The sequence below is a fragment of the Pleurodeles waltl genome, chromosome 4_1 (assembly GCF_031143425.1).
Source record: "Pleurodeles waltl isolate 20211129_DDA chromosome 4_1, aPleWal1.hap1.20221129, whole genome shotgun sequence".
Classification (NCBI taxonomy): domain Eukaryota; kingdom Metazoa; phylum Chordata; class Amphibia; order Caudata; family Salamandridae; genus Pleurodeles; species Pleurodeles waltl.
In genome coordinates this window covers 835,443,544-835,465,535 of record NC_090442.1, presented here as the reverse complement: position 1 = coordinate 835,465,535, position 21,992 = coordinate 835,443,544, and the positions used below count along the sequence as shown (strand labels likewise).

Sequence of the window (21,992 nt, the reverse complement as noted above, 5' to 3'; positions counted from 1 at the left end):
TGTACATACACAGACAATAAATGAGGTACACACACTCAGAGACAAATCCAGCCAATAGGTTTTGTTATAGAAAAATCTTTTCTTAGTTTATTTTAAGAACCACAGGTTCAAATTTAACATGTAATATCTTGTTTGAAAGGTATTGCAGGTAAGTACAGTAGGAACTTTGAATCATTTCAATTGCATGTATACTTTTCAAGTTATTCACAAATAGCTATTTAAAAAGTGGACACTTAGTGCAATTTTCACAGTTCCTGGGGGAGGTAAGTTTTTGTTAGTTTTACCAGGTAAGTAAGACACTTACAGGGTTCACTTCTTGGTCCAAGGTAGCCCACCGTTGGGGGTTCAGAGCAACCCCAAAGTCACCACACCAGCAGCTCAGGGCCGGTCAGGTGCAGAGTTCAAAGTGGTGCCCAAAACGCATAGGCTTCAATGGAGAGAAGGGGGTGCCCCGGTTCCGGTCTGCTTGCAGGTAAGTACCCGCGTCTTCGGAGGGCAGACCAGGGGGGTTTTGTAGGGCACCGGGGGGGGGGGACAAGCCCACACAGAAATTTCACCCTCAGCGGCGCGGGGGCAGCCGGGTGCAGTGTTAGAACAAGCGTCGGGTTCGCAATGGAAGTCAATGAGAGATCAAGGGATCTCTTCAGCGCTGCAGGCAGGCAAGGGGGGGCTTCCTTGGGGAAACCTCCACTTGGGCAAGGGAGAGGGACTCCTGGGGGTCACTTCTGCAGTGAAAGTCCGGTCCTTCAGGTCCTGGGGGCTGCGGGTGCAGGGTCTTTTCCAGGCGTCGGGACTTAGGTTTCAGAGAGTCACGGTCAGGGGAAGCCTCGGGATTCCCTCTGCAGGCGGCGCTGTGGGGGCTCAGGGGGGACAGGTTTTGGTACTCACAGTCATAGAGTAGTCCGGGGGTCCTCCCTGAGGTGTTGGTTCTCCACCAGCCGAGTCGGGGTCGCCGGGTGCAGTGTTGCAAGTCTCACGCTTCTTGCAGGGAGATTGCAGGGTTCTTTAAAGTTGCTTCTTTGGATAAAGTTGCAGTCTTTTTGGAGCAGGTCCGCTGTCCTCGGGAGTTTCTTGTCGTCGTCGAAGCAGGGCAGTCCTCAGAGGATTCAGAGGTCGCTGGTCCCTTTGGAAGGCGTCGCTGGAGCAGAGTTCTTTGGAAGGCAGGAGACAGGCCGGTGAGTTTCTGGAGCCAAGGCAGTTGTTGTCTTCTGGTCTTCCTCTGCAGGGGTTTTCAGCTAGGCAGTCCTTCTTGTTGTTGCAGGAATCTAATTTTCTAGGGTTCAGGGTAGCCCTTAAATACTAAATTTAAGGGCGTGTTTAGGTCTGGGGGGTTAGTAGCCAATGGCTACTAGCCCTGAGGGTGGGTACACCCTCTTTGTGCCTCCTCCCAAGGGGAGGGGGTCACAATCCTAACCCTATTGGGGGAATCCTCCATCTGCAAGATGGAGGATTTCTAAAAGTTAGAGTCACCTCAGCTCAGGACACCTTAGGGGCTGTCCTGACTGGCCAGTGACTCCTCCTTGTTGCTTTCTTTGTTCCCTCCAGCCTTGCCGCCAAAAGTGGGGGCCGTGGCCGGAGGGGGCGGGCAACTCCACTAAGCTGGAGTGCCCTGCTGGGCTGTGACAAAGGGGTGAGCCTTTGAGGCTCACCGCCAGGTGTCACAGCTCCTGCCTGGGGGAGGTGTTAGCATCTCCACCCAGTGCAGGCTTTGTTACTGGCCTCAGAGTGACAAAGGCACTCTCCCCATGGGGCCAGCAACATGTCTCTAGTGTGGCAGGCTGCTGGAACTAGTCAGCCTACACAGACAGTCGGTTAAGTTTCAGGGGGCACCTCTAAGGTGCCCTCTGTGGTGTATTTTACAATAAAATGTACACTGGCATCAGTGTGCATTTATTGTGCTGAGAAGTTTGATACCAAACTTCCCAGTTTTCAGTGTAGCCATTATGGTGCTGTGGAGTTCGTGTTTGACAGACTCCCAGACCATATACTCTTATGGCTACCCTGCACTTACAATGTCTAAGGTTTTGTTTAGACACTGTAGGGGTACCATGCTCATGCATTGGTACCCTCACCTATGGTATAGTGCACCCTGCCTTAGGGCTGTAAGGCCTGCTAGAGGGGTGACTGACCTATACTTGCATAGGCAGTGAGAGGCTGGCATGGCACCCTGAGGGGAGTGCCATGTCGACTTACTCGTTTTGTTCTCACTAGCACACACAAGCTGGCAAGCAGGGTGTCTGTGCTGAGTGAGAGGTCTCCAGGGTGGCATAAGACATGCTGCAGCCCTTAGAGACCTTCCTTGGCATCAGGGCCCTTGGTACTAGAAGTACCAGTTACAAGGGACTTATCTGGATGCCAGGGTCTGCCAATTGTGGATACAAAAGTACAGGTTAGGGAAAGAACACTGGTGCTGGGGCCTGGTTAGCAGGCCTCAGCACACTTTCAATTGTAAACATAGCATCAGCAAAGGCAAAAAGTCAGGGGGCAACCATGCCAAGGAGGCATTTCCTTACACAGTCTTTCAGTCAATAAGTAAAATCGTACTGGTAATTCCAGTGGTATTTTATTACAAAAGCTTCAACAACAATAGCCAGCCGGCAAAGGTTTCGCCAGTGCATGATTATCAGGATTTAACCTGGGCTCGAAATGAGATAGGCTGCCTGTTTGCTACGCTTTTAACTGGTAACCTGTACTCATCAAAAAATGGGTATACATTTCTGACTGTATCTAGAGCTTTGAGAAAGCTCCAGGGACAAAAAAAGCATTCTAGGGGTCAAAACACGAGTCGGCAGGGTAGTGTTGAAGCTTCTGTAAAAAAATACCGCTGGATTTACCAATACGATTTTGCTTATTGACTTAAAGACTGCTTTTAAAAGTTGGATCTTTTTGCTTGTACCAGGGTGAGATTGCCCATCTCTTTCTGATGTTTTAATGATACTTGTGCATTTGTGCTTCATGGCAGAAGTGCACGCATGAGTCATGCTGATACACCCTTTAATGGCAAATTAGAAGACATCAGACCAGATGTAGGGTGTGTGCTATACAGTGGTGTTACGCAAGACCATAGTATCAGCTCCCAAAAATAGAGGAGGTTGCCATCTTGCTGAAATAATATACATGCAGGTAAAGGAGCTGATGACCCCGAAGGTTAAGTGAAACCTGACTTCCTGAACTCAATGTGCACTTTACTGAACAGCAGCAGACAGCTGACATTGGGGAGAGATGCCGGTGATCAATAGGCTGCAGCCTTGGAAAGGTTCATTATTTTGGGGCAATTTAGTTGATACTTGTAGTTGTGTGTTCAACTACAAACAAAATGCAGCATTCCAGGTGTTTCATTGCTAACACGACCCATGTTACAAAAGCTGTATGTTTCGCTCAATGTTATGAAAAAAGAAAAAAAGAAGAAAAAAAGAAGAAAAAAAAAAAGAAAAAAGAAGAAAAAAAGAAAAGGAGAAGAAGGAGGAGGAGGACGACAGGTATCGGTGCTTCTAAGTGTAAACATGATATCAATATAGTGTCCTTTCCAGTTTTGGATTTCTAATCATGAAAAAAAGCACCACGATATAGATAGTTAGAAATACCAAAACACAATGCTGTAATTATAAGGATCTCCTTCCTTGTATGCGTTTTCAAAAATGTTTCTCACAAATTCACAAGAAAAATATTAATCTTTATAACGTGCGTTTCCCTATGCAGGGCTTAAGGTCCTTTAATAATATGTAATAGTAAACACTTGTCATTTCCTTAACTCGTTCTCAAAAATTAAACACGAAAAAAAGAACCGACCTTCTGAAACAAGTTCGCTTTTCCCTGAGGGGTCTGTAACTACAATTTAATTGTCGAAACTGGCAGGCAAAACACAATTAACAGCACTAGAATAACTGCTATGATGCACACAAAGATGCATTGCATCTTTTAAAACATATTTCCTATATTTATAACGATAACAATTAACCAGCGCACTAGACACTGTCACAATAGCACTCCCAATGTGGTTTCGAATTACTGAAAAACACCGCCATGCGAGTTATGACGAGCACAGAGTACAAAGCTCACTTTACATTCGCAGCTTCTGAAAGCATAAGCTTATCAAATCGGTAGAGGCAAAGCACGAGCCAAAACATTTCCATGTTTAAAAATCAAGAAACAGAGAGTTGCACATTCGAAGGGTAAAAAATAAAGTGTCTAGGTACATAATAACACCCATATGGTTGTACACTGTCTGGCAAGTACCCTTCCCCGGTGGCATCCGAACTAGCGGCGTATCCCATGATATTGTACAGCCTGGTAGCTCAAGTCACTATAAAGCAACTAACGCATCAAAATTCCACTGGTGGGTCACCACACTATGTGTGGTAGCTGAGAAAACACTTAATTTCATTAAGTGATACTTTGCTTGAAGTGAGCTCTTGTTGCGCAGCCCAAATCTGTTGCATTCTTTTATGTTATTTGCTTTGGCAAGGGCGGTGCTAAATCACGCCATAAACCTGAAGAGGAGCAATCGGGTAAACAAGTCCTTCGCCCTCCACCCCAACACCCTCTCCAGCACAGTTTCCTTTTGCACCTCTAATCCTCCTTCTGGATACAAATCCAACTCGGATCAGAAACTAAAAAATAAAAAAAGCACGGGAGTCATTTTGAAGGTGCACACCTGTGAGGCGCTCTACTCAACCAAAGATCTGTCTCAGGCTGTCAGTTGTGTAAGACTTTCTTCCTCGTCATAGACCCTTGCCTGCAGCGCAGGCCAATAACTCGGACGACAGAAGATTAATTAAATGCACACACGTAACTGAAATGCATTCTCTATTCTATGTAGTTTTAAGGATGTTTACTAATGATCTAACTGAAATGTTTTTAGTCAATAGAGAATGCCCGAGTTTGAAGTGATGAAACTTTCTGAATTAAGTTTCACAAGCGCAATACTTACCTAAATATTCAGCCAGTTTGCATTGCCAGGACTTTTAAAATTAGCTCAATCACTGGCAGTTGCAAGTGATTAAATCAGAAGACGTGTAGTTTTACATTACCATTTGAAGAGAAAAAAAAAAAAAAACACACAGCAGGTTATTTTGTGACTATATATATATATATATATATATATATATATATATATATATATATATATACACATACACATACACACTTTTTTTATTTGTATTTTTAAACTTATAACAGTATACCAGTTGCAATATTTTTTCATTCACAAATTGCTTCAGGTCTAGGCGTTTAAAAGCACAGCTGTAATCGACCTCAACACAGCACTTTTGGTGTAGAATTAACATACACAAACAATGAATCAAACAAACCAGTGTATACAAGACTTAAAAACACATCATACACGGTTGTCTATTGTACATCATACGTTTCTGATTGCTATGCCAATAATATACTCCGTTATATTGCATACTCTACAATAGTTGCATAAACCTGCCCAGTAAGTACCCTACAATACACCCCCCCTATCATGCATGACACCATAAGTTAGTCCTAAAAAAAAAAACTACGACGACGCATTGTCAAAGTCAATAGGTTTGCCTTTGGGACATTTTGGCTTAAGCAATTTTTTTTGTGATGCTGCACAGCACTTCCGATGCTATGCAGCATGGCTAAATAGTAAACAAAAGAAAGAGCTATTACACATCTGACTACCTCATTTGAGTAACACACTGAAGTGTACAAAAAAGTGCTAGATGGAACGCTTGTATTCATCTCAGCCTCTGGTAATTACTCTGGGTCAAATCCCAGTCCATTATTATATTGCACATCATGCCACCTCAGTTTAAACTCTGACATATGCAAATCAGTCTTGACCTTGCTCCAATGGAAACAGTCTAGTCTGAACTGCTACACAAGATCCCCTCTGAATGGAAACACAGCAACCTACAGCCAGTTTTGCCCTAGTTAGGGCTCAAATGCTAGATATAGCTTGGTTCCAGTGACAGTGTGCACGGGACCCAGGTCTAGGCAAACCCATCCCACTTAGAGTGACAGAATAAAATATACCCAAAAAAAATAAAAAAATTATGGCGGGAGTGCTTGAATTCAGCCACTGATAACTCTTGCCAGCATCCCAGTCCATCATTACTTTGCACAACAGGCCACCTCAGTTTGGACTCAACCATGTGTAAATCAGTCTTCGCTCTGCTACAGTGGGAACAGTACAGCCTATTGTGTAGACACACAATACACACACCCCTACAAAATTATGTGGGCCTTTTTTTATTTTTCAGTCGGAGCTGGATCTGTAAATATAAAGTAACACAAAAGCCTGTGACTCTTAAAAGTTAGCAGCATAGGCAAAGTTAGTCAGATGTCAAGATGATCTCTAAAATACTTGAGAAAGTGTGTTACATCTATGCAACCCCAGAAAGCAACTGACATTTACACATCACAACCTTGTTTTGACACGAGGTTATTTGGCAAGTATTGAGAAAGGTGAAAGCCGAAAAGCATCTACTTGCATTAAAAAACAGGAATTTTAGCCAGTGAGTGCTCTGTGTTTTGTTGGAAAAGAAGATATCATGAGTCCACCCTCCCGCAGCAGCCGCACCAGCCCTGAGTGCAGGCGAGTTACTGGTGGACTTTGAAAACAAATTGGTATGTCAGCACCGCCAAGTGGGACTACGGAAAGTGCAGTCTCAAACTGATCAACAATCATTCAAATTGTTGAGGTAACAAGCATTGGTTCCACTCCTGCGAGGGCTGTGCCTGGCTAAATTGACATTTATGCTGTGGGAGAGGGCTATACCCTTATTGAGTCATGACCTGCAAGGTATTATGTAACATCTTTGATTTGCCATGCACGCAGAAGTAAAATTATGTAAGGAAGAGGACTACGTTAATTTGCAATTTGTATGTAACTTGATAAATCTGTACCCCTGCAAGTACAGATCTATATGAAGTACGGTGAACTATGGAAGTCATCGTAGACATGACGGAGAATAACAAGTTACCTGCTATTTGGTTTGATTAAGAGCAAGACACACCAGTATGGCTGCTGCAGATCTAGAATATCAAATAGAACAGTAGTTGTCCTCTTGTGTGTGTTCCTGTCAATTATCTAATGGGTCTTTGATGGTTTAATTTAAAAGAAAGATTGTTTTATTCGGCGAGTATTGAGAAAGGTGAAAGCCAAAACACGTCTAGTTACATTTAAAAAAAAGGAATTTCCGTCCGTGAGTGATCCGTGTTCTGTTGGAAACCAAGATTTTGTGAATCCACCCTCATGCAGCAAAGGCACCCACCGAGGGCAGGCGAGTTACTGGTGGCCTTTGGAAGCAAGCACACACACTCTACAATGTAGTGCGTAATTTGTTATGGGTGATACAAGCAGTAGGCACTAATATTTATGGGAAATTGGGCTTATTTTACCATCAGCAGATCTACACATACGACAAGCGAGAAAGGCAGACAAGGAAAAAAAAAGCAGCAAAAATAAAAACATAGTAAAACTGTGACAAAGGAAGAACTTGAGTTGAAAAAGACGCCTGGAGAGTGTCGCAAGACAAAGTGTAGTGCTGTGGACGTAAAGCATGAGGTAGAATCTAATTTAGATAACATTGGTATTCAGCAACCCCGGCATTGGGCAGCACCTGCGAGTACCATCTTATTGGAAGGCTACTAAGTCAAGCTGTCAGCAGCGGTATGTGGTCTATGCTAGATTTGTCCAGGGTCATCCCACTGAAATGCCTCCAGTCAGTTCTCCAAACTAAATGCTTTCAATAAGTATTCATATCAGAAGTGAACTATAAAGAATGCCAGTTAAACATCAAATCAATTTATGTAGGGGCGAGAAAGTAGAAAGAGGTGAGTAGCCGGTACGGTGTTAAAAGGGATAATCAAAAGGCCAATAGTATGGAGATGATGATGAGGTGGGTGCCACGGAGCATAGTTGGCTGGAAGATGTGGGCTAAAGGCGCCGCGCCTTTCTTTGATCTCAGACCCGTTCTCAGCAGCCAAAACTGGGGCCTTCTGTCTTTAGGAGACTACTTTAAAAGGTTCGGTTTTGCGAGCGCAGCATCCATGTAGGATTAGCCGCTGATATGGGAAGACTTGAAGATGTCCAGCCAGGAGAAAACGAGACCGCGGAAAACAAGGCCCGAGCCCTTCCGGTCCGTACAGTTCACGGCTTACCTGATCAAATTCCTCGCCCACGTCTGCATAAATATCTATATGGTCCACCCCGTCGGCCATTTTGCGTCGCTCCGCGCCCTCCTCTAGAGCAGGGGCCCACCGGAGCTGTGGGGAGCAGGCACGGGAGTAGTGGGGGCGGTGGAGCTACGTCACTTCCTTCTGAAAGAAAGACAAAAAGGAGCGCGGCAAAGCCCCAGGTCTCCCTTTCCACACTCACGCAACACTAGCGGCCATCTTGTAAAGGTGGCGTTCCTCACAAAGAAAGGTGGAGTACGGATACAACCGTAAAGATTGGAGCATATCGGCGCCTCTGCCGAAATATGACATTTAAAATAAACAACAAGGTACACGTTACCGAGTGAGTCAGAAATATATGCCAAGGCACTGAGCAGTACAGAGCAGTACTGAGCAGATAACATGCAGGGCGTACACTTACAAATTCCGTAGCGATTACGTTTTTATCAAACGTTGGCACACGGTATGAGAACTCACGCTAGGGCACAGATACTACAACCAACGTTTGGCAGACCGACTGAAACCTGCGGCACAGGCCTCTCAGACTGCTGCAGTCAAGTCTGAATATACTGTGTAAAACACTATAAAAATACCATCCCAGCGGTGATCTGTTAAGAGAAACCACCAGTTTAGCATACAGTACTTTTAATGTGTTTCTTTCACTTTAAAGATTAAAGCTCAGGGCAGATTTGCAATTATATTCAAGAACACACCTTCACATGCAGCAACCATTTATTTACATGGAACACCTCCCCTTCAAGCTACAAATCAAAGCGATCTTTACTGTGAGAAACTCTTGTATACAGATAACCAGTACCCTGCAAGCGACATCACAGACTTCATTGCGTCTCTCATTATCGACTCCAGCACCTTCATCTACCTAGGAAGTATCACCTGGACCGCACTGACCCCCACTCGATCGCCCTCCTGGAAAACCTCAGGAACATTATCTTACTCAGCATGTGAAACGACCACCCACGCCGCCAGACACCTCTTGGACCAGATTTTCTCCTCCTTCAACAACATCCCCATGGATAAACCATCAACTATCAACCTGAGAGACTACATCCTCATTACCCTCAGCATTCCGTTTCTGCGCCATAGGACACCCAGCATCCCTGGACCTCCTTGCCCCTGCTGGAACAACATTTCAGATATGGTCTTGACTTCCGCCCTCTCTGAACACTAACTCAAACACTCCTCCAACCTGACAGGAGACATTAAGAATTCCAATGACACGATTACCACATGCGCCAACTCTCCCTCCCTCCTCCCCCAAGCGTAGCAAAACAAAAACATGCTAACGCAAATGTCTTAATTAGAAATTATTAATGAATGGTTACGTATTTTGAATAATGACTTAGGTAGAAAAATGATTAACGCAGAAAAATAATGTGCACGTTTGAAAATGTGACCTCGAAGAATGGCCACCAGTCCTCATGAAATATACTAAATTACTATTAATCCATATGAATTATTGAAAATGTATTAAGGTTCATGTAGTAATAGGTTATATTAAGGGTTATGAAGTATGTTATTGCTTATTAATTGTAGGCCTTAACTTAGCGAGTGTCTTGGCCTAGTTTTGCCAGACCTCATGTAGAAGCTGTATTTCTTAATGTTTAATGAAAAATGCTGACCATGAACTAACTGTGAAATGTTAATTGTTTTAATAAAATGCTTAGCAGAAATAGTCTATGGGAACCGACGGACAGGAGATGAAGACTTTAGCAGTGTATCTAATAGTGTGTAATGTGCATGAGATGTACTTTCCCAGGGCGCGAACAATGAAGACACTGACTGGAGAAGAAGATGCAACAAAATTGATACCTGACGAGCCGGATGATGAAAACATTGTAAAGCAAACAAATCAATGACGTGAACTGTGAAATATTATAATTTATAGATTTGATGTATGGACATCATTGGGTAGAGTAATAACGTACAATTAATTGACCAATCGGAAATTGGGGGATAGTTTGGGGAACTTTAATATAACAACGTGACAGAGGAGACAAGACTCAGATTTGAAGAGAGTTTTAGGCAGATCTTACCCTGTTATGAAATGCGACATTTGGAAAAGAAGAGATTTGAGATTCTGTCATTGGGCTCATACTCTCTGACTAAGAGCCGGATGTGTTGCTGATCTATTGATGACCTGAGGACGAAGACTGATTCAGCTTGCTGATCCATACCATGGATAGGTAGATATGACAACAACTGAATTATATCCTATGCCTTTTCTTTCTAGGTACCAACTGTGCCGACTTAATACTTTTCTTTAGGTAGATGTTTTCCAAATTTGTGATCTAAATTGTTTTGCATGAAGCCCCACAAGTCAATGCTAATCTGTGTTAGTTGAGGTTGCTCATATGACGACTGACCAATTACCGAGACAAATGGTTGACAAATGATTTTGCTGCACTTGACAGATGTCATAGTTTTGCTGAATTGGGTTTTACTAATATGTTGTGTTGATGCCTTAGAATGTCTTTTTACTCAAGCTTTGATTAGATGACGTCTTTTGCAACTCGCTGATTAATAAGTGTATTAAAATGTGTTTCAATTTGAGTTGATGAATTAAGATTCCTGACTTAGTGTTGTTAACAAATAGGGAAATAAACTTACTAAACTTATACCTAAGGTGTGGTTATTCATGGCTGAAGAGTCATGGTGTGTGTGGATTACTAACTCCATTGATTGTTGATTTGACTAATGGTTATTGATTATCGTGTGTTGATTACTGATTCTGTCCAAACTATGGTAAAAACACACTATACGAATCAAAAGGTTCATCGACCTATACACGTCCCCTTGTAAGTTTACTTATTAAGGACCGACACGCCCAGTTATGGTAGCAGACTGATGGTTTGTTTCAGTAGGGGCTTGCCATAGGTGTTCGCTACAGAGTGATAGGTGTTGACAGATGTGCTAGGAGTCAGATGGGCAGGTGTTCCTAGTTATGGTAAAAGTTTGAAGATTGATCAGTTTGTGAATTCAGTATTATTCAATTTTGTGTTTCAAAATGGCATTTTATAGAGAGAATGATGCTCCCTTCAGCCCAGAAATGACTTTCCCAGATCTTGGATCCTGCTAGTAGTGTTGGGTATGTTCCAGGCGTTCCAGTGATAGAGAGAGAGAGATAGGTTGCACTTGCACGGCTTATGCAAATCGCAGGTGAATTGTGACGTATGTGAGGGAATTTAGGGAGTCTGCGTACTTCAGATGAAGTTTTAGTAGGAGTGTGCGTACTCAGCAGTATGAGAGTAGGGAAGTCATCAAACTTCATATGTGTGTGGTGCTTTGTGCTAAAAAATGTCCACTTGGTTGCTGATGTACGGACCCTGAGTGGTCTAAAACTTCGGAGTATATTGGAAAAGTGTATGAGCCACTTGGTTATGAGATGTTATCTGTCTGGTTTAGTAGGTTGAACGGGCGTGGTCAATAAGTCAGCGTGTGAGTTAAAGTGGGCGAAAGAAAAAGTTTGACTGAGATGTGGTGAGTCCTATGTGCACCAGGACAGACCCATTGACCAGTTGAGAGTAAAATTTGTGGGTCGAAGTTTGCTTGTGAATCTGGGAGACCGAGAAAGAGGAATAGCTGCATGAGCGAAAAGTCCATCAGTGAAAATCCGTAAGGTTCCTGAAGCGATTGTGTTACCTTCCTGTAGTAAACCAACAGGTTTGTTTTTGGTTATTGTATTTTGGTTAGTGCTCGTAATATTTTACATTAGTTTTGTGCGAATTAGAGTTTAGGAGGATGAGCAGCAAGGCTTTGTCAGCCGCAGTGTGTGTGAGCATGACGTCATTGGAGCCGCACTGGGATAGGTCGAGTAGTGAGAAGGGTCACGCACGGATCGGCAGCTGTCCATGAGAGGCAATTAGTTGCTCGCTAACCGCTCCCAAAGAGTTTACCTCCCTCCGTTTCGCTCAGAACCCACCAAGATCATCTGCGGCGTACCTCAAGGCTCATCGCTCAGCCCGACACTCTTCAATGTCTACATGAGCCCCCTCGCCGACATCGTACGCAAGCACGACATCATCATCACCTCCTACGCCGACGACACCCAACTTGTACTCTCCCTCACCAAGGACCCCGCCAGCGCCAAGACCAACCTACAAGAGGGTATGAAGGACGTCGCAGATTGGATGAGGCTCAGCCGCCTAAAGCTGAACTCTGAAAAAACGGAAGTCCTCATCCTCGGCAACACCCCGTCCGCCTGGGACGACTCCTGGTGGCCCACGGCCCTCGGCACCGCACCGACCCCCGCAGACCACGCCCGCAACCTCGGCTTCATCTTGGACCCTCTTCTCACCATGACCAAGCAAGTCAACGCCGTGTCCTCCGCCTGCTTCCTCACTCTCCGCATGCTCCGCAAGATCTTCCGCTGGATCCCCGCCGACACCAGAAAAACCGTGACCCACGCCCTTGTCACGAGTCGCCTGGACTACGGCAATACCCTCTACGCCGGGACCACCGCCAAACTCCAAAACCGCCTGCAACGCATCCAAAACGCCTCGGCCCGCCTCATCCTCGACGTACCCCGTAACAGCCACATCTCCGCACACCTGAGACACCTGCATTGGCTCCCAGTCAGCAAAAGGATCACCTTCCGTCTTCTCACCCACGCACACAAAGCCCTCCACAACAAGGGACCGGAATACCTCAACAGACGCCTCAGCTTCTACGTCCCCACCCGCCCCCTCCGCTCCGCTGGCCTCGCACTTGCTGCCGTCCCTCGCACCCGCCGCTCCACGGCGGGTGGGAGATCTTTCTCCTTCCTGGCGGCCAAGACCTGGAACTCCCTCCCCACCAGCCTCAGGACCACCCAGGACCACTCCGCTTTCCGGAGACTCCTAAAGACTTGGCTGTTCGAGCAGCGATAACCCCCCCTTTCCCCCCTAGCGCCTTGAGACCCGCACGGGTGAGTAGCGCGCTTTATAAATGTTAATGATTTGATTTGATTTGAATTAGTTAAGAACGTGGGTGAAAGGAATCTTGGGAGTAAAGGTAATTTCCTAATCTGAATTTGAATAAACAAAAAGCAGAAAAGATGAGTTTTTTCAAGGCATTAAAGAGTGTCCTAAAGGGAGTTACATATATTAAAGCTGGCGTAGGAGAGCCTACACCGCCAGAGAATACTCCGGCTTACACTGTAATGGAGGAGTGAGGTGTCCCGGCCTGTCTTTGGCTGAAGCAGTGGTGCAAGCTGACAGAGAAAAATGGAAGCTTAGCATTTCCTGAGAATGGGACATTCAATTTGAGAATTTTGGAGCAATTGCAGATGGCACTATATGAATCGAAGCCCCTTCCGAGACCAGCACAGTTTGAGGCATTAGCAGTTTGGGAGCTGGTAGCTAGATTGCAACAGCAAATGAAATTCAAAAGGAGAGTGAGAAAGGTAGAAAAGTAATTAGCAAAGGCAAGGGGAGATTGGGAATAGAAGAAATGGAGAGCAGAGACACTGCAGGATGTTAAGTTATTTCCAGCAATTACGCAGGAGGAAGAAACGGAAGGAAAGAACACAGCAAGAAAGTCTAATAAGGGTGCGTCTGAAAGTAAGGAAGCAAGAATGTCTTCGATAATGGAGGAGGACTCTGATACGGAGGACCTTGTTACACAGATACTGAGAGACAGACCACCACCGTATGCGGTGCATGACGATGGTCTGAGTACTAGTGCTGATCCAACAGCCGAGGCACAGGCAATGGGGACAGTGAGTCCGGTACAGGTTAATACTAGCCAGACACAGGGTGTGTTGAAAGGCCCTAATGTGTTGCCTACTCCAGTAGTTCAGGCACAAATGCATCCGCCACCTATACAGAGAGTCTACACTGATGTGCCTGTCTTAGAGACAACTTTGAATTTAGTGGTACAGACGGAGCAAGTGATTTCAAGATCACTGTTGGTTCAGACTGAGCCGACTCTGATTTTGTTGCCCCAGGTACAGCCGCAGGGGATGCCGAGGTTTACGCCAATGACAGGGACTCAGTCAGACTTGACATATAGGAGTCACTCTCCCACAATGTTCAGGTGCTAGAGCAGCCCCAGATGCAATATCGCTACTGATTACTGTTGGTCCAGTGGTACAATTATTTGCGCAGAAGAAACCAGCCATGCATGAGCAAGGAGATATGTCCCAGAGTCTAGTGAGGATGGGACCAAGTGAGCAAGTCCAGGTAGTCTCTTCTGTGAGCCAGACCTTTGATGGCTCAAGATCATTATTAGATCTCAGTCCACTTGTTGCACTTCGAGATGCTGTGAATTGACCTAGATTAGGTCACAGCCTGAAATTATTGACACAGCAGACATCAAATGCAGTGGTATCACAGGTGCCACCGGTGAACGCGAGTAACATTTCGATACAGGGATTGACAGCTCAGCAGCTGACTGACTGGTTAGACAAGCTGAATACCCCCACAGAATACTTCCAAAAGTGAGGAGCAGATTAATTGTGTCAGATTGAGCATGGAAGCAGGTGAACTGGTTGAGGGAGCGATAGGGGTGAATGGATTAGAGTCCTACACCGAAGCAGAGTTAAGATACTTATGCCCCAGAATTACAAGAGAAGTGATCAAGGTACATCAGAGATTAGCAGGCTTGGCAGAGAAGAATGACAAAGAAATTGAGAAAAAGAAGCATCTGAAGAGAAGCTACAGGTTAGATTTTGAGGCAAAGGATATTGAACACATAAGGTCAGCCGGAATGAAGGCACACCTCAAGGAATTACTGCAGAGTGCTCAGGTTTGGGGAGCAATGGAAAAGTGGGAAGACAGATTGTAGGAAGTTGGCTCTGTATGCACTATTTCAAAGTAAGGAATAGTATGCACAGAGTCCAAGGGTTCCCCTTAGAGGTAAGATAGTGGCAAAAAGAGATAATACTAATGTTCTATTTTGTGGTAGTGTGGTCGAGCAGTAGGCTTATCAAAGGAGTAGTGTTAAGCATTTCTTGTACACACACAAGCAATAAATGAGGAACACACACTCAGAGACAATTCCAGGCCAATAGGTTTTTGTATAGAAAAATATATTTTCTTAGTTTACTTTAAGAACCACAGGTTCAAATTTTACATGTAATACTTCAAATGAAAGGTATTGCAGGTAAGTACTTTAGGAACTTTGAATAATCACAATAGCATATATACTTTTCAAATAAATCACATATAGCTATTTTAAAACTAGACACAGTGCAATTTTCACAGTTCCTAGGGAGAGTAAGAGTTTGTTAGTTCTTGCAGGTAAGTAAACCACCTACGGGGTTCAAGTTTGGGTCCAAAGTAGCCCACCGTTGGGGGTTCAGAGCAACCCCAAAGTTACCACACCAGCAGCTCAGGGCCGGTCAGGTGCAGAGGTCAAAGTGGTGCCCAAAACGCATAGGCTTCAATGGAGAAGGGGGTGCCCTGGTTCCAGTCTACCAGCAAGTAAGTACCCGCGTCTTTAGAGGGCAGACCAGGGGGGTTTTGTGGGGTACCGGGGGGACACAAGTTAGCACAGAAAGTACACCCTCAGCAGCACGGGGGCGGCCGGGTGCAGTGTGCAAACACACGTCGGGTTTCCAATGTAAATCAATGGGAGACCAAGGGGTCCCTTCAGCAATGAAGGCAGGCAAGGGGGGGCTCTTCGGGGTAGCCACCACCTGGGCAAGGGAGAGGGCCTCCTGGGGGTTACTCCTGCACTGGAGTTCCGATCTTTCAGGTCCTGGGGGCTGCGGGTGCAGAGTCTTTTCCAGGCATCGGGATCTGGAAGTCAGGCAGTCGCGGTCAGGGGGAGCCTCGGGATTCCCTCTGCAGGCGTCGCTGTGGGGGCAACTCTGGCTACTCACAGTCTCGTAGTCGCTGGGGAGTCCTCCCTGAAGTGTTGTTTCTCCACAAGTCGAGCCGGGGGCGTCGGTTGCAGAGTAGCAAGTCTCACGCTTCCGGCGGGAAACGCAGTTGTCTTGAAGTTGCTTCTTTGGAAACAAAGTTGCAGTCTTGGGTGAACAGAGCCGCTGTCCTCAGGAGTTTCTTGGTCCTTCTAGAGCAGGGCAGTCCTCTGAGGATTCAGAGGTCGCTGGTCCTGGGGAAAGCGTCGCTGGAGCAGTGTCTTTTCGAAGTGGGGAGACAGGCCGGTAGAGCTGGGGCCAAAGCAGTTGGTGTCTCCGTCTTCTCAGCAGGGTTTTTCAGCTTAGCAGTCCTCTTCTTCTTAGATTCCTGCAACCTGAGTTCCTAGGTTCTGGGGAGCCCTTAAATACTAAATTTAAGGGCGTGTTTAGGTCTGGGGGGGGGGGCAGTAGCCAATGGCTACTGTCCTGTAGGGTGGCTACACCCTCTTTGTGCCTCCTCCCTGAGGGGAGGGGGGCACATCCCTATTCCTATTGGGGGAATCCTCCATCTGCAAGATGGAGGATTTCTAAAAGTCAGAGTCACCTCAGTTCAGGACACCTTAGGGGCTGTCTTGACTGGCCAGTGACTCCTCCTTGTTTTTCCCATTATCTCTCCTGGACTTGCCGCCAAAAGTGGGGGCTGTGTCCAGGGGGAGGGCATCTCCACTAGCTGGAGTGCCCTGGGGCATTGTAACACAAAGCCTGAGCCTTTGAGGCTCACTGCTAGGTGTTACAGTTCCTGCCGGGGGAGGTGTTAAGCACCTCCACCCAGAGCAGGCTTTTGTTTCTGTCCTCAGAGAGCACAAAGGCCCTCACCACATGGGGTCAGAAACTCGTCTCTCAGCAGCAGGCTGGCACAGACCAGTCAGTCCTGCACTGAACAATTGGGTAAAATACAGGGGGCATCTCTAAGATGCCCTCTGTGTGCATTATTTAATAAATCCAACACTGGCATCAGTGTGGGTTTATTATTCTGAGAAGTTTGATACTAAACTTCCCAGTATTCAATGTAGCCATTATGGAGCTGTGGAGTTCGTTTTTGACAGACTTCCAGACCATATACTCTTATGGCTACCCTGCACTTACAATGTCTAAGGTTTTGCTTAGACACTGTAGGGGCATAGTGCTCATGCACCTATGCCCTCACCTGTGGTATAGTGCACCCTGCCTTAGGGCTGTAAGGCCTGCTAGAGGGGTGACTTACCTATGCCATAGGCAGTGTGAGGTTGGCATGGCACCCTGAGGGGAGTGCCATGTCGACTTAGTCTTTTTCTCCCCACCAGCATACACAAGCTGGCAAGCAGTGTGTCTGTGCTGGGTGAGGGGTCCCTCGGGTCGCATAAGACATGCTGCAACCCTTAGAGACCTTCCCTGGCATCAGGGCCCTTGGTACCAGGGGTACCAGCTACAAGGGACTTACCTGGGTGCCAGGGTTGTGCCAATTGTGGAGACAATGGTACATTTTAGGTGAAAGAACACTGGTGCTGGGGCCTGGTTAGCAGGGTCCCAGCACACTTCTCAGTCAAGTCAGCATCAGTATCAGGCAAAAAGTGGGGGGTAACTGTAACAGGGAGCCATTTCTTTACACAGATGGGCAAAGAAGAAAGATAAAAGGAAATGAGACTCTATAGAGGTGACTGAGAATGTACAACAGGGCAAGGACCCAGTAAAGATTTTACCGATGAGAGAGATTCCAGGGGGACATTTTGTTCATGTCCCTTGGAGTAGGAGTGATATTCTGTCATTCAAAAATGATTATCCAAAGCTGAGGGGAAAGCTAGTAGAATGGTATCAGCAGACGGACAGATTTGTGAAGCTCTCAAAATGTTAGCGGGAAGACCTGAACAACTTACTGAGTGGTTCCGGCAGACTTGTGGGTCGCGTGTAAGAGAGCCATAGATTGGCCAGCAAGTGAGCCAGAGAGGGATAAGAATACGGGTGAACCATCACCTGAGGTAATGAAACATTATTATAAGGTGATTGAGTTCCTGAAGACGAAGACTTCACCCAAAGACATTGATTGGCAGAGAACTGACAGGACAGTGCAGGAGGTGAAGGAGTCGATACATGCGTACTATGAAAGATTGTAAAAGGCATTCAAGGAGTACAGTGGCAAGGAAGCAATTGAGCCGAAAGACATGCTGCATTTTGTGTTCAGATTTGTGGAGGGACTGAGAGCTGAGATAGACAGATGATTAAGACTCATTTGATTTGCTGGCAAGCCAAGCCGATTGATGAGGTGATGCAGTATGCAAAATACTGAAGTGATGAAACTGAGTTGAAGCAGAAAAAGTTGAAAGAGAAGGCAATGGTAATGCAGATTAATGCAGCTCAAACAGGACTACAGGGGACTTTTGTGCAACAGATGCCACAGCAGCAGGGAAATATCATGTTCCAGCCTCAAATGAGAGGTAGAGGGCGCGGAGGCGATATTATTCGTGGTCTGAATTTGAACACTGAAGTGGTTCAGAGCGATGTGCAAGGAATGAAGAAGTTATTGCCATGTCACATCTGCGGGGCTGTGGGACACTGGAAGCGGGAGTGTCCGATGATGGTGCAGGAGGGTGTTCATCAAAATAATGACGTCAATGCATTTCAGACTATGAGAGGACCAAGATTAAGTGGTCCTAATCCAAATTTCCAGAATAATGTGAATCAAATGCAGAATTTTCAGCCTATGCAACAGGTGCAAATGCCCCGTGCACAAGTGTCACAGTTGCAGCCGATGCAGCAGCAGGTTACCATGGTACCAGACTGCAAATGCAGATTCCTCAAGGCCCGATGGAGCAGCAACAGATGATGCTTTCCCAACAGGTCACAGGCCAGAGACAAGACAGAACTAGTAATTCAGTACACCAATTCCCATTACACAGTGAGAATGAAATAATTGGTGAATGATAGTTCGGATCAGGAGCCATGTGTGCTTGCAGCTTCCTTAGAAGTGGACCGAGAGGATCCTATGCAAGAGGGAAGGTGATGGGTCACAACGTCTCATTTTTTGTAGACACAGGAGCTACATGCTCTACAGTGAGAAGTGCAGAAGTTCCGAATTTGCCCCTTTCAGGAAAGGCAGTTCAAGTCGTGGAAGTAGCGAATCAGTATTTGATGAACCAGAGTAGTGCAAGTTGAGATTGGTCATTTTCAGGGACTTCACAGGTTCGTAGTCTGTGACTCGAGTCCAGTATCCCTACTGGGAAGGGACTTGTTGTGTAAAACTAGGTGTCTGATTACTTGTTCAGCCAATGGAATTGAGATCCAGACAAATAGCGATGATGAGGAAGATCCAGTTGCAGAGATCGAGTGCGAAAGTAAAAATAAAGAGTGTCTTTTGATTGAGTTTTTCCCAATGTTCACAGTGAGAGAGTTACATTTTGATTTGCAGGGAACAGTTCAAGAAAATGTTTGGGATTTGACAGGGAAAGAAGTAGGTTTGATCTAAGGAGTGGAGCCGATTAAGGTCACTTTAAAACCGAATGCAGAGTTTCCGCAGCTTCCCCAGTATAATATGACACAAGAAGTCCTGATTAAAGTGGCTCAGATAATTGCAGATTTTGTGAAGCAGGGAGTTTTGAAGGAGGTGTTAAGCAGTCCGTGTGATTCACCGATAATGGGTTTGAAGGAACTATGTCGAAAAGTCAGAATTGTTCAGGATTTAAGAAAAATAAATGACATAGTGGTCAAGTGTTGTCCCATAGTGCCTAACCCAGCTCTAATAATGTTCCAGATTTCATGTGATGCAGAGTGGTTTGCAGTGGTTGATTGGTCACAAGCGTTCTTTTTTGTACCTCTTCATGAGGATAGTCAATTTCTCTTCAGTTTCAAATTCCTAGATCAAGTCTACTGCTGGAATAGACTTCCTCAAGGGTACACAGAGCCACCAGCCTTGTTTAATCAGATCTTGAAAAATAATTTGGAGTGATTAGAATTACCTTTCTAATCGACTCTGGTGCAGCACATTGATGACTTATTGATCGCATTGAGGACAAGGGACGAGTGTAAGTACAACTCAATTGCCCTATAGAATCATTTGGGAAAGTTTGGTCATAAAGTGTCACCATTGAAGTTGCAGTACTGACAGAAGGTAGTGAAGTATTTGGGTCACCAGATTGAGAAAGGGTCAAGGAAAATATATAGAGAAACGATCACAATGATACTGCAAATGAACCCCCGACTTCACAGAGAGATGTTAGGATGTTCCTGGGAATGGTGGGTTATTGCCGTCAATGGATCCTGAATCTTGCAGAAATCTCAAAACCACTGCAGAAGCTGACTCATAGGGATGTCACAGAGCCCATAGCATTAGATGAAGATCAGATGAAAGCGTTCACTGAATTGAGAGAGAGTTTGTGCAGAGCTCCAGCGTTGGGTATGCCTGACTACACAAAGCCATTCACATTGTTTTGTCATGTGCGTGATGAATGTTAATTGTCTGTCTTGACTCAGGTCCATGGAGGTGCTGATCACCTAGTAGTGGTTTTTTTCAGTTACCATGGACCCAGTTGCAGCAGCCTTACCGGGTTGTTTGCGTGCAGTTGCCGCAGTTGGTCAGAGCCTTTCACAGTGTGAAGTAGTGATGGGATATCCCCTGACGGTAATGGTCCCTCACTCGATTGAGATTTTACTGGCAAGGACGAAAACCCAATACTTGACTGGTGCTAGACTGCCTAGATATGAGACGAGCATTTTGGGTGCTCCAGACGTGACACTGAAAAGATGTACAGGGCTGAACCCGGCAACTTTACTTCCAAGTGATACTACCGAAATTGAGAAGGAGGAAGATGTTGAACATGATTGTCTCGAAGTAACTGAGTTGTGCACAAAACCGAGACCTGACATTAGAGATACCCAATTGGAAGAAAATGGCCAAATTGTTTTTGTTGATGGTTCTTGTCTGAGAGACAGTACAGGGACACTGAGAGCAGGATATGTAGTGTGCACAATTACATGTACCTTAGAAGCTTCCTGGCTGCGAGAAGTGTACTCTACTCAGGTAGCAGAATTGGTTGCTCTTACTAGGGCATGCCATGTTTCTGCTCGATTGAGAGTCACCATCTACATGAATAGTCGATACGGATTCTGAATCGTTCATGATTTTGGTCAATTGTGTTCACGGATAGGTTTCCTGACCTCTACTTTCAGTGAGAAACAGTGAGAGAATAAAGAAGTTGTTATATGCAATTCAACTACCAGAAGACATTGCTGTGGTGAAATGCAGTGCACATCTAAAGTCACAGGACTACGTCCTTGGGAAATGGATATGCGGATCAAGTCACAAGGTTTTGCACATTGAACTGTATATCGTTCAAAGACAAGTGGGAATTGTTGTCTCAAGAAGACACTACGGGGGTTATTCTAACTTTGGAGGAGGTGTTAATCCGTCCCAAAAGTGACGGAAAAGTGACGGATTTACCACCAGCCGTATTACGAGTCCATTATATCCTATGGAACTCGTAATACGGCTGGTGGTATATCCGTCACTTTACCGTCACTTTTGGGATGGATTAACACTCCTCCAAAGTTAGAATAACCCCCTACATGTACGAGCTTTGCATTAAAGGTGATCAATACATTAGAGGAGTTAAAAACCTTGCAGAGTAATGTCGACAAAGAAGAGAAACAAGCATGGAGCAAAATGAAATGTGTTCAAAGACAGGATGAGTTGTGGGTATCTGGGGAGGGTCAGATGGTTTTGCCAAATAGCTTTTTGTCCCCGATGGCAAGGTACTGTCATGGTCAGGCACACATTGGGAGGGACGCCATGGTTTGTCTATTCAAAATTAATTGGTTTAATCCCAAGTTTAGACAAGCACCTGAAGCAGTATGCCATCGATGTGTCATTTGTCAGCAATTAAATGTGGGGAAAGGGACAGTGTTAAATTTGAGCCACATCGGAAGAGCAGGAGGTCCATTCAGCAGAATGCAATTGGATTTCATTGAGATGCCTGCATGTGGAGGTCTGAGATATATGTTGGTGATTGTG

General features: G+C 45.4%; 1 protein-coding gene across 8 annotated transcripts in view; it reads right to left on the bottom strand.

Moving 5' to 3' along the window:
• CPSF6 (cleavage and polyadenylation specific factor 6) overlaps nucleotides 1-21,992 on the bottom strand; it is a 532,852-nt gene that overhangs the window by 372,441 nt on the left and 138,419 nt on the right. For 3 of the 8 annotated variants that reach the window (XM_069229582.1, XM_069229584.1, XM_069229587.1), the window contains exon 1: nucleotides 8,137-8,301. The exons of 3 other annotated variants lie outside the window; for them this stretch is intronic. In XM_069229582.1, the coding sequence (XP_069085683.1) occupies nucleotides 8,137-8,196 (60 nt within the window). In that variant the 5' untranslated portion in view covers nucleotides 8,197-8,301. Of the gene's footprint in view, nucleotides 1-8,136; nucleotides 8,303-21,992 lie in introns of those variants that run through there. 2 more of the 8 variants (XM_069229583.1, XM_069229585.1) reach the window with 1 other exon arrangement.